The sequence below is a fragment of the Eschrichtius robustus genome, chromosome 3 (assembly GCF_028021215.1).
Source record: "Eschrichtius robustus isolate mEscRob2 chromosome 3, mEscRob2.pri, whole genome shotgun sequence".
Taxonomy (NCBI): Eukaryota; Metazoa; Chordata; class Mammalia; order Artiodactyla; family Eschrichtiidae; genus Eschrichtius; species Eschrichtius robustus.
The window spans coordinates 126,326,963-126,340,503 of record NC_090826.1 but is presented as its reverse complement, the minus strand read 5'-3'; the positions used below and the strand labels follow the sequence as shown (position 1 = coordinate 126,340,503).

The following is a 13,541-nucleotide window of genomic DNA, read 5'->3' as shown; positions in this document are numbered from 1 at the left end:
ATATTTATTTATAACATATGAAACTGTGGCTTATAGTAAGGTCAAAATAGGGCCTAAATTACCCTCCCACTAATAAGGTATGAAAACACAAGTTTTCCCAGATTAACCAATACTGGGTTTTATCAATCATTTTAGCCATTGCAAACATATAGGTGAAAGGTTAATGTTTATATCTTCCTCAGTTTCAATTGCTTTGACTACTAGTAAAGTTGATAATATTTTACAAATTGCCTTTCAGTAATTTTTGCCCATTTCCTTTGGAATGTTTGTACCTTTCTTTTTATTTGTGAGAGTGTGCTGTCATATTTATTACAACTATTTTTCTACTAAATTTCCTGATTATTGCAATGTTAGTAATACATAAAAAGTGAGGGTACTAGGTATATACTGGTTTATTCACTTTCACAGGAACTACACATACTTCCTGTAAACCTCAAGAGTGCCTTTTCTAACAGAAAACCTCAGCTTAAAAATACAGATAAAATATTTTAGTTTGCATATTTCTTGTGCAAGATCTAGACCAGGGGTTTCTCCATGAAGGGAAAGTATCTTGTTGCTCTGACATTTTGTTTGGGGACTCTCATTAAATCCATAATGAATAGAATACTGCTTATTACTCAGAGCTCTTCTACTATGTGTTCCTTACTTATTAATTAGGTGACTTATAAAGAAACACCATTTAAAATGGAGTACAAGAAACTATGCCACGGATACCAGTAGAGGCTCTACCACAAACTAGTTTTGAGGAATCAGCCAACCAGTGACTTTCAGTGACTCAGTGCTTCTATCTTTACTTTCATTAACCTCTTGGAAATAGGATGGAAGCTGGTAGTAGTATGTCTACAAAATACTCAGATAATATACAAAGTACAAGTGTAATTTGTAACCATCCTCTTTCTCTTTTGCCATGTAGATCATAGTATGTCAGACAATAATGCAGGTAAAGAAGTGAAATTAAGGAAATTAGGTAGCTCAAGGGTACATTTTTACGTTCAAGTTCAGGATAATGAAAAGGCAAAGAGGAGAGGGAGAGAGAGAGAGAAAATAGTACCTAATATGAATTGAGTGAGTAGCCTGTTTGCACTCCCAAGGGTTTCTAAGCAGAGTTTTGCAGGTACTGCCAATGGGTGCTGTGAAAACAAGTGGCCTTCATATTTTGATTTTCAAGTTGCCACCAAAATCTCTCCTGACCCAAAGCAATACTCCCATGATTCTGACATAATATCAGAAATCCCTCCATTAAAGTCATTTACTCATAAAGTTATTCTTTCATTCAAGAAAACCAGTTTTTATTATGTGTAAGATACCATCTTAGAAATAGGGGAAAAGAAAAGAATAAGGTATGACTCATGTTCTGGTGAGTGATATATATCTATATCTACATACATATAGATATATATCATAATCCATTGCAACATGACCTGTACTATCATAGCTTGATTAATTACTTGAAAAGGAACATTGAATCTCCAGGAGCCACAGACAATCCTGGGGTGCATAGAGCATACAGGCTCACTCTCAGATATTAACACTGAATTATGGTTAATACATTACATAATAGAATGTCACTCTATGAAGCAAGAAGGTCCCTAAGGGAGCTCACAGAGAAGATAATTCTGAAGAAAGAACGTGGGAAGATTGGTTCTATTGGCATTTCCCCAGGTGTTTTATACCAAACACTAGTTTTGAAAGTTATTCTATGAAAAAGGAAGATGGAGTCCACTTCTAATAAGCTTGGGACATTTTTGTGTATTATTAAATCACAGTATACATCACCATATTAAAAGTTCTGAGAAGACCTGCAGTAAAATTTAGCTAACCCAGCTTTTCCTAAATATTTTTAACTTACAGAACCCTTTTTCATAGAAGACTTAAACAAACTGGAGATGTATTTTAGAAATACTAATCCAGTGCATTGGTATTCTGTCTAGCGAGGACCATACTAAAAGTTAGGTGTGATAGGGGTGGGTGCTAAACATAGCACTGTCTAAACTAGTAAGCACAGGAGTCATTTTAGGTTTTGTTTTCCTTTTTTTCAGAAGGCTGACATTTTGGCCACAAAGTCTACCATAATCTTAAAATCCTCTGTCATGCAGAATTCAAACACTTATGGATTTCCTAAACTGGATGTCAGGTAGCCTCAATCTGCCTGAAAAGAAATATAGCTGAGGCCTGACATCCATGCCAGCAGCCATCCTAAGGAGCATTTCCTTGAGAAGCCACATACTGTAATGGAAACCATGAGCTGTAAAATCACATCGTTCAATCTTATCTTGATCCTGGTTCAGTTGATACAAGATGTGTTACACGAAGGAGAATCAAAATCCGCCCCACCTCGCAAACATCGGAATTAGAAACAGAACATATAACTTGTCTGGATCATAGGAGGGACTCAATAAATGGCAGTGATTACAGTCAAAAGATAGTCACTGAAACCAACACAAAGACTCTGAAACTAGAACCAAGACAGCCAGAAAAGTTGGTGACAAAGAGCGGAATGTGGTTTTTATCAGAGGTTATGATTTTATTTTTATGAATACTAACGATTGATTTTTTGGAGTCAGCCAAACCTATGATCCTCTGTTTCCCTTACCTGATCTCCTCCCCACATTTGAAATACCAGGAGGAAGATGTATGTCACTAGACAACTTTGACCTCAGGCTGGAAGACATTTCCATCTTCCCAATGAAGGATCAGTCACAAATACAATAAGACCTCTTTATTGTGGAATAACTAGTGTGTGAGTGTTATGGATGACCTAATTCTCTGATTAATGAAAACAATTTTTAATTTTATTCTTTATTGAAATTTTTTCCAATTTTTTTTCTGATAGAGCAGAAGGAAAAAAACTGAATCCTTAATGACTGAGCCTCAGTCAACACATTTCATATTAGTGCCACAGACCAATAACCGATACACAAAACCTAGAAGGATTCTGACAGTGTATGCATTACCTTAAAGAGCCTATGATACTAGATTGAACCTGAGTGGGTTCCCAAAGTTGATTGTTAAAAACAAATTGATCAAATGTTGTCTTACCAGAGTCTTAGCCTGGATATTCCATATAAAAGAGCAGTTACCATCCCACTCCTAAAATGTCTTGTCACCTGCTTTATTTGGACTCATAGCTCTTATCATCACCTTTGACACGTCTTTGTATATTCTGTGTATTGCTCTTCTCTCTCTACTAGAATATAATGTCCTAAGAGCTGAGACTGTTTCAGTCTTGAATTTTCAGTGCCCATAATGTAGGAACTCAATAAACATTTATTGATTAAATAAAGGAATAGAAACTGATTTTCTTTTCATTTTCTTCTAAGAACAAAAAAGAGAAGCCCTGTTCAATTTAACTTGGAGCAAACCACTATACGCTGATATTATCCTAGTATCATGAAAAATACGGAGAGGGAAAAGCTTAAAGTTTATGGGGACTAGAACAGATCTTAAAAGTGATCTAGCCAATCCACTATCTTTTTATGAATGGGAAAACAAATTACACTTATGGATGCACACAGTTCAATGCATTTTGAGAAATGAATACCCCTCTGTAACTAGTACCACAAGACATAGAACATTTCTGTTACCCTTTGTGTCCTTTCCCACCCAATCCTCTCCATCCCTGGGCCCAGGCAACAACTGATCTGCTTTCTGCCATTGTAGATTAGTTTGCCTGTTCTAGAATTTTATATAAATGGAAGCATACAGTGTGTAATCTTTTGAGTCTGCTTTCTTTTACACAGCATAGTGTTTTCAAGATCCATCTATATTGTTCCATGCATCTGAAGTTCGTTTAATTTTATTGCTGAATAGTATTTCATGGCATGGATTTAGAACAATTTGTTTATCTAGTCACCTGCTGGTGGACATTTGGGTTGTTTCTAGTTGTGGGTTTTTATTAATAAAGTTGCTATGAATACTCTTAAAAAGCAATATTACAGTTATGGGCAACACCAGGAAACTAATGCCTATTCAGTCACATCCCTCAGGCAGGGCTCAGTGGAAGTCAGAAGAGTGACCCCACCAACAAAAAATGTGATATAGGGCTTCCCTGGTAGCACAGTGATTAAGAATCCACCTGCCAATGCAGGGGACACGGGTTCGAGCCCTGGTCCAGGAAGATCCCCCATGCCGCGGAACAACTAAGCCCATGCACCACAACTACTGAGCTTGCATTCTAGAGCCCATGAGCCACAACTACTGAAGCCCACGAACCACAACTACTGAAGCCCGCATGCCTAGAGACCATGCTCTGCAACAAGAGAAACCACCGCAATGAGAAGCCTGCACACTGCAACCAAGAGTAGACCCTGCTTTCCGCAACTAGAGAAAAGCCCACGCATAGCAACGAAGACCCAGTGCAGCCAAAAATAAATAAATAAAATAAATAAATTTAAAAAAATAAAAGAATAAAGAGATGAGATTGACAAACATGAATCACTTTTTCAAAAATGTGATCTATATGGGGGAGAATGATTAATGCATTTCTTTGTTTGCTTTTCCAACTACGCAAGACAGAACCCCCATGGAAAAAGTGTGCAGTGATAGGTTCATGTGGTGGATGCATGCTTGCACACTAGTCTTCACCCCATCACCTGCAGGGGCTCCTTTTCTGCTGATCCTCTTCGCAGTTCACTGCCTCCAACCAGGACAGATATTAAAGTAAAATTAAGTATGAACTGCATTTTGACCTGGGGAATACACACAATTCTAACTCATCTACTTCCCTTCTTTCTGTAAATGACATTACTCAAGTAACTTTTAAAAAATTCAAAGTGTTGATCATCATATTCTTTTTAAAAGTTGTGATTAGTACCCCTAATTTCATTATACATTTTCTTACTTATGGTATTTTAATATGTTCCATAATAAGCCATAAATGTAAAGCTGTTCCCGAAAATTTCCCTCAAATACGTATAAAAGTTTTATACTCCCCTTTGCTGCTTAGCTGAGTTTACAACTTACCTTTTCCTTCTCTTTATGACCATGATTATTTTTCTTTGGGTCACAATCAATAGTCTACAAAAATGAATCACCATATTTGCACCAATCTCTACACTCCCAGAGCCTCCCTTTTATTTTAGTTCTTGTTTCTTCTGTCTTCCTTCATGTCACTTATATTATCCCTGCTGTAGGAATTTACTTAATCCTTGTATTATTATCTCCTCTTGGAATAAAGCCCATTAATTTCTGAGTTTACCATCAAAACCAAAGATGGAATCATCCTCCCACTGTTAGAATCAGTTGATAGTCCTAACATTTAAAAAATAAATCTTTAGGTATTCAGCATCTGGATTTTTCTTACATAGTCAAAATAAATTTGTTAGGGGCAATTACATTTGCATAACTGACATGAAAGGAGTTTAATAAATGTGTAAACTTTGCGTATTTCGTGCCTAAACTGTTAGCGTGAGGAAATGCTAACACTTTTATTAAACAGTTCCTAGAAGTGAATGTATGAATGTATTGAAAGAAGGTAGAAAAATTACACGTGCACTTTAAGTATTTCTGGCAGGGATATCTCCACCAAAAAAAAAGAAAAGAGAAATATGGTGCACATATAGAAATTCAAGGAAGCAAATATCAAAATGAAGAAGACATTTTTTCTATTCAATGGGGAGAAGAGAGTGAATTAATTATTCAGGTGTTATGCCTATAATAGAGATAGTTGTTGAAATATATTAATGTCGGGTTTTTCCCTTTCCACATTGGTGTCTGTAGTGGATATTTGCCAGAATGGTGGCAGTATGACTTCCTATGTCTATGGACATTCCCATATCATAGTCCTTTCTCCCAACATAGAGTCCTGAGTCCATCTCCAACCTGTCATTGTCATATGGCTTAGACTGAACCAATCAAACTACCGTTACAAGTTTGGATTTGGAAGAGATTAATATGCAGATAGAATGCTCCACATGGAATCCATGTTCTGGGAGAATTTTATGATTGTGGATAAAAGCCATGGAGTTTGTTTGTTTTTAGTTGACTGACTTTATTTTTAAGGTCAGTTTTAGTTTCATAGCAAAATTGAGCAGAAAGTACAGAGTCCCCATATATCCCCTTGCTCCACACACATATATAGCCTCCCCACTATCATCATCCCACACCAGAGGGGTCCATTTGTTCCACTGATGAACCTACATTGACACATCATCACCCAAAGTCCGCAGTTTCCATTAGGACACAATCTCTGTGTTGTACATTCTATGCGTTTTGACAAATGTACCCACCCTTTATAGCTTCATACAGAATAGTTTCACTATCCCAAAACTCACTTGTGCTCCACCTATTCATCCCTCCCTCAGTCTAAATTTCTGGAAACCACCACTCTTTACTGCCTCCATAGTTTGCCTTTTCCAAAATGCCATATAATTAAAATCATATATTATGTAGTCTTTTCACATTGACTTCTTGCACTTAATAGTATATTTTTAAGTTCCTTCCATGTCTTTTGTGACTTGATCGCTCATTTCTCTTTACTACTGAATAATATTTTAGTGTATGCGTGCAGCACAGTTTATTTATCCAGTCACCTGTCGAAGGACATCTTGGTTGCTTCCAAGTTTTTGCAATTTTGAAAAAAAGCTATTAAAACATCCATGTGCAGGTTGTGTGTGAGCATACGTTTTCAACTCATTTGGGCACATTCCAAGGATAGCAACTGATGGATCATATGGCAAGACTATGTTTAGCTTTGTAAGGAACTGCCAAACTATTCATAAGTGGCTGTGCCACTTTGCATTCCCACCAATAACGAATGAGAATTCCTGTTGCTCCACATCCTTGCCTTCATATGGTGTTGTTAGTGTTTTCAATTTTTACCATTGTAATAGGTGTGTAGTGGTATGTCATTATTATTTTAATTTGCAATTTCCTGATGAGGTATGAGGTTGAGCATCTTTTCCAATGTTAATTTTCCATCTGTATATCTCCTTTGGTGAGGTATTTGTTAAAATCTTTTGCCTGGGTTATTTAGTCAAGTTGTTTGTTTTCTTATTGTTGGGTTTTAAGAGTTCTATTTGTGCTTTGGATAACAGTCCTTTATCAGATATGTCTTTTGAAAATATTTTCTCCTAACCTGTGGCTTATCTTCTCCTTCTCTTGACAGTCTTTCACAGAACGGAAGTCTATAATTTTAATGAGCTCCAACTAAATTTTTTCTCTTAAGGGGCAGACCTTTGGTTTCATACCTAAAACAAAAATCATCTCCAAACACAAGGGCATCTAGATTTTCTCCTATGTCATGTTCTAGATGTTTAATAATTTTGTGTTTTACACTTGGCCTATGATACATTTTGAGTTAATTTTTCTTGAAACGTGTACGGTCTGTGTCTAGATTTTTTTTTTTTTTTTTTTTTTTGCTTGTGGATACCCAGTTGTTCCAGAACTATTTGTTGAAAAGATTATCCCTTCTCCCATCATACCCACTCTAAGAAGAGTTGTACATTACCACTCTCTTTCCTGAGGCTGCGATATCACAGAAAGTCACTATCTGAGATCAGGCTCAGTTTCTTAATAACTGTGTGCTCTTAGCCAAGACAATCAATCTCTCTGTGGCTCAGTTTTCTTACCATTTAAATTTCAGTGACAGTTTTAGACTCGCTGTATTGTTACATCTAATATCTATGAACAAATATAATACTCTACAAGTATTACAATCACAGTGGAAGAATTTCCTAGTGAAGAGAGAAATATGTGACAACATCTTTCTTCAAACTAGCTAAGGATGCATCTTTCATTTCCTATTTAATAATGGTAACGCATACTTATATATAAATTCAGAAAAATTTTAGAGAACGTTCTTAGTATAATTCTTCCCTTCTCTCTGTTATTTCTATTTCTTTATCATGTCCATATTATTACCTATTTCAAATCCTGTACTGCAATTGGTTTTCTTACATCATAGTGTAATCTGCTGGGCTGTGAGTTCCTGGAGAACAGAAGTGGTGTTTTAATTATCTTGACATACACTAAGCTTAACAAGCTGCCTGTCTTATAGCAAGTACTCAAAACTATTTGCTGAATTGAACCTCCTGTTAATAAAGTTTATTTTGTGTTATACATAATTTTAGAAATATGAAAGTATAGAATGAAGGATATAATGTAATTTGTTATTCATCCCAAAAATATTAATTGACCCCCTCCCACAGTTCTATGCTAGGCAAGGGGACCTGGTGTCATAATTCACACAAGCAGCTTCCAGTCTAAATACAGGATTGGGGTGAGGGAAGCACAGACAGGCAAAGGAGTAATTTCAATATAAATTGGTAAGATTTAGGTTAAAGTTAAGTATAAGATGCCACAGAAGCACAAAAGAGGGGTTGCAGTCAAAATTTGTAAAATACAAATTAATATTGTAAGATTTCTCCTTCTTAGATTATTTCATTGAATTGAATTGAAGTCCAAAAAACGACAGGGTTATTGTTAGTAGACTCAGGTCTTACCTAAGTGATTCAAAACATCCAATCAGTTAGTTAAAAGTTATGTGCACTATTTGGTTGAAACCTCTTAACCTTACCTAGCTCCCTTAAATAATGTGATAACAAGATGTGTATACCTACCTTCTTCCACATATATTATTATTATCTTTTGAAAACCTCTAGAGTTTGGAAGACATTTGGGAAATGCAAGTACATGTTCAGTCAGGAAATTTGCCTTTCATCTTCCGTGACTTTGCTAGGTTTCACCCCTCATAAAACAAGTGTTTTCTTCTTAGTGTTTCGTTTAAGACCAGCTTTGAACATTATTGTAGGCAAATATCAATGAGAAAGGACAGATGACACCACCCTTTGCTAGGAGGCACTGTGTTAATCATTTCCTCTCTGGTTCACTAGCTGGATGACTAGAAGTAAGCTGATTCCAACAAGCTGCCCTCAGTTACCCTCTGAAAATACTTGACATTGCTGATTGTCCCCTTATGACTAGTAAAACAGTCCTTTCTCTTCCCTTGAAACTATCTAGGTCTGATCAGCTCTTAACTATTTAAAGTCAGATAGAGTGGATGTATACATCATCAGCTACTTGGATAGTAGAGTCATAAATATGAATCAAATTAGCAACTTAATAAGAACAGGAGGGCATGAGTCTGGGGTGCTAAGTGACCAGGTGAAGTAACGTTAATTAAAACGTTACTGCAAATCATGAACACATTCAAAGAATGTTCCAGGTGACAGTGTTTGGAATGTTAAAACCTTATTGGCAAAACAAAAAAGCATGACTTGTATGATAACTAGAGTAGTGACAATTATGGAAATCACAGAAACGCAGTGAGATCATTGCCCAGTTTGAGGAGAATTGATTTTTGTTGAATAAAGTATCTTTTCATCAAAAGCCTAATCTTTGCTACTTTGGCAAATGAAAGAACTCGCAAGTTATATATTTTTTTTCTTTCTTTTACAGGAGATCAAATGGGACACAGAGGTATGAGAATTTGCTCCAGATCAAACTTGAATGAAGCCACTTTTTGAGTAGTGAACCCTCAGAATGGGGCCCCAATAGCGGTTGGATCATTTTCTCCTTTATTCCATAAAAATAGAACTCCATTATGAAGACAGGTTGAAATAGATTTTAAATTGTCATTGTCACAGTTGTCACCTATAACTCATGTGTAGGGAACCATTTTGTGCTAGAACCTAAAAATGATGAATATAGCTTTCATCTCTAATGAACACTGACCAAAATCTCTCCCATCATGGCTATCATCAAAAGGAGGTACAGTTAAGACAGAAATGGAACACAAATGATGTATTACTTTTCCCAATATGGAATGAATAAACTTTGGGACCGTTCTTAATAATAAATATGTATTAATTAGAGCATCTAAATGAATATGAAAGACATTAAAAAATATTTAAAAAAATCATTTGATTCATGCAGCACTTTTATAAAAGGTGAACATAATGTAATTAGTCCATGAGCTTTAAAGGGAAATGAGCTGGCTGGCTAGTGAGGGGACAAGATGCCAGAGGGTCACTACGCAGTCAGGGTCACAGCTGTATTGTTGGATTGTTGGGCTCCTGTAGGCTTGGTCTGGCTCACATTTCTCCTGGTGGACTTGTCTATTGTTCGGACTGCTTTTTTCACCCATTCAACTTGTGGATCAGCACAGACTTTAAGGCCACGTCTGGTAATAAATCTGCAATGCAAAGAAAAGATAGACAAAGTTAGTCACATCCTCAAAGCCTTGGAACCAGAAGTTAAGATCAGATCATATATAAGAGATCTTGTGCAGAAATGACTGGACAAAACAGTCTTTCAGATTCAGGAGAATATAAATGAAAATCTTTCCTCTGCAATCTATTTTGCCATAAAGGAGAAATAGCTCCAGGTAATACCCAGATCCCTGGTTCAGCATAAACTGCAGGCTCCTTTTCTCATCATTGCTACCAGGTGATGTAATTAAACTGGACATTTGAGGTCATCTAGTCCAATTATTACATATCATCTTCTTTTTCAAATTTAAACACACTCATCTTATTTTCTGGACAAAAGGTGATTTCTTTATCATATTTTGGGAGGTAAAGTTGCAATTGTGTGTTGGGAAGAGTTGCTATTCTGAAGATGAGATCCTGGAAAGAGAACGGTACCATGTAGGCTAGTTGTTGACACTATTCCTTGAGATATGGCAACTGATAAAATATGGCACTCCACTCCAGCACACCATAAGGGCAGAGAAAGGCAGGGAAGGGGAAGGATAGGAATGGAGGCATCCCACACCAGTGTGTCTCTATGGTCAAATCCTGATCTGAACCATCCCGCTCTAAACCTAACCCTCAGGACTGAGTATATTATTCATCTAGTTCCCAGTTAGATTCTTCTGCTAAGATAAAGCAGAAAGGAGGGTGATATTCTTCACTTGGTTGCCAATTTTTTGTCATAAACATTGTTTGGGACTACATAAAGGCATGGTAAATATGGAAAAACAAAAGGACTATTGGCTACATTGAGGTTTTCCTCCTTGTTGACATTTTTCCTGAGGAGGGCAGCATTTCTATATACTGTGTTCCATCAAGATCATATTTGGGAGAGAGAAACTCACATCACTGCTTTCATGGAGCCCTCCTTGATGGTGTAGGTCTTGATGTTTTTAATTGGCAGTCGCTGGGTAGTCAGACTCACACAGATGGTCTTTTCTAGAACTTCACTCCCCACACCTAGCAAAGAAAACCATGCAAATAAAAATAAAATATAATTTCTAATACTATAAATGTTAGAATGCTATAAATAAAACAACAAAGAGTGACATGATAAAGAATAATTTGGGAAAGGAACACTAAATATGGGAGAGGTAGCTCATTTTTGACTGAATACATAAAGGCGTTCTCATTTTAAATGGTAAAATGTAAAATATGTAAAAGAAGTAGTTCATAAAGTACTCATCCTCAATAGAAATGGTCCAGGGGAATAAACTTTTTAAGTGTAGAGAACATCTTACATTCGGGAAGGGAAAATAACTTGGAAGAGTTAATAATAGTAAGGGTTTTCTAAAATCTAAAAAGGGTTTCTAAGTGCTGATTTCCTCCTAAGTTGAAGAGACTGGTATTTGCTTCTCAAGGAAGCAAATATTCTCAGAGAAATATTCAGCAAAACAGCATCTAAAATAATAGCTGATGATGACGAAGTTTGAGCTACAGTGTTGCTGATATCAGAAGTCTTTCTATAAACATGAAACTGAGCAGAAGGTATTCACTAACATTGCTCTTCATCTCTCCTTCTCTCCATCACACAATATCCAGCCTGTACATTCTTAACCCTCTACATTTGCCTATTTATTTATTTATTTATTTTTAATTTTTTGCCAATTTATTTTTAATGCTGAACTATCTCTGAACCCAGTGAAAGAGGGAAATACCCAAGTGTCTACAGTCTTCCTCAGTCTTCTTTCCCCTACCCATACATGGGTTTCCACCAAATGGCAGAATATTGTCTCAGAAAAATGCCAGCAAGCCATGGTTAAGACAACATTTGTCTTAAACTTTTTGTTTCAGCGATATTTTTTTATTTGGGACAAAATTTCAGGGAGTTCCAGACATTGCCATCTCTATTTACAGACACCCTTGGCATCCATGATCAGGTTCAGATATTCTAGTCTAAGTAATAAGTTTATGGATTAGGAGGTTGAAAAGAGAGCTAACTGAAACAATAATTATACCCAAAGGATATTCTCTTTTGTTGCCAGAGCCACAAGGAGAAATACACTCCAACCAGCTGGGAAAAAATGATCCTTTAAGAAATATGTGTAGAATGCTCAGGTAAGTCTCAGTGTAGTTAAGTCTCATCTGGGTATGTCTTGTAAGTTTATTTGATTGTATATAAGACATTGATATTTGTTAGCACTTATGGTGCTCTTATAAACTCAAGAAATTGATCATCAGTGGGAACAACATTCATAGCAGTAATAATAGAATCTCCTACACACTTAAAGGTAATATTGATTTCCTGGGTATGAAGGTATGAGCTACCAGTCATTTTTGTTTTAATAGAAAACATTGATTTCCTTCAGAACATACACCCTCTAGCTCATTCCCGCATTGTGAACTCTCAAAATTTGGAGAATTTTCAAGAACAATACTAAATAAGCAAAAGCTTCAAAGTCGTCATCACCATTGCACAGCTAACATTAATCAAGAAGTTAGGAATTGTGTGGAAATCTGATAAGTGATCATAAGATTTATTTCATTTTAATCCCGGGTAAGCGTATCGGTTATAACATTCTTCTTATAGATAAGTAACCATAGGCACAGAGAGGTGAAGAAATTTACCCCAAATCACCCGGTTGTGAAAAATAGGAGCCCAGATTGTAACCAAGTTTTATCTTCGAAATCTACAAAGTCTCCTAGAGTCAAATTATTCCCATTTTGCACATGGGGAGCCTGAGGCTTAGCTCGGAGAAAGTATACTCCAGTCAAAGCCTGAGTCAAAACCAAAATGTGTGGCCACTGCCTGCATATGTAGATGCTGCTTATCTCATAAATAAGATTTTGACTTACCTTCCACAGTGTATGCAGCGAGACAGCAGATCCCGAGGAAAGCCAGAATGAGAAGTCTCATGGCTGAAGTCCTGCTGAGCTGTGCAGCGAGAGGCTGAGGAACTGATCCTTTCAGTCTCTTTTATTCCTCCAGTGATCAGCGCACTTCCTGTGGTGAGAGGGGGCTTTCGAGATGGGTGTGGAATCACGGAAAGTCTTTGCAATACTGATGCTTTCTTTGGTTGAAAAAAAAAGTTCCTTTGTCTCCACTCATACTAACCCAACACCTTGTGGCCTTTTCTCCTCCTCCTGTGGTTAATGTGTCCGTGAAACCAAATACGTGCACAAAAGAAACGTAGTTGTCTCATCTCCTGCCACCAGTCTAAATTCAAACCTTCCACTGCACACATGCCCCAAGGCCATGCCAGTGTCATGGCCCAGCACAGGGACAGTGTAAAGGAAACAAGGTGGGTGGTCACTGTGGTCCATCTCCCCCTCCTGCCTCGTGTAACATCAGCTGTGACATGAGGCTTCCACCACGGTGGATCCTAAGCCCAGTGACGCCATAGGGAGGTG

General features: G+C 36.9%; 1 protein-coding gene across 1 annotated transcript; it reads right to left on the bottom strand.

The window, feature by feature from the left end:
- Positions 1–9,969: 9,969 nt before the first annotated feature.
- LOC137761434 (lymphotactin-like) lies at positions 9,970–13,056 on the bottom strand. Its single transcript, XM_068538364.1, has 3 exons — positions 12,987–13,056; positions 11,036–11,150; positions 9,970–10,132 (listed from the first exon to the last, which is right to left on the bottom strand). The coding sequence occupies exons 1-3, from the start codon at positions 13,045–13,047 to the stop codon at positions 9,970–9,972; spliced, it is 339 nt and encodes a 112-aa protein (XP_068394465.1). The 5' UTR covers positions 13,048–13,056.
- Positions 13,057–13,541: the final 485 nt, after the last annotated feature.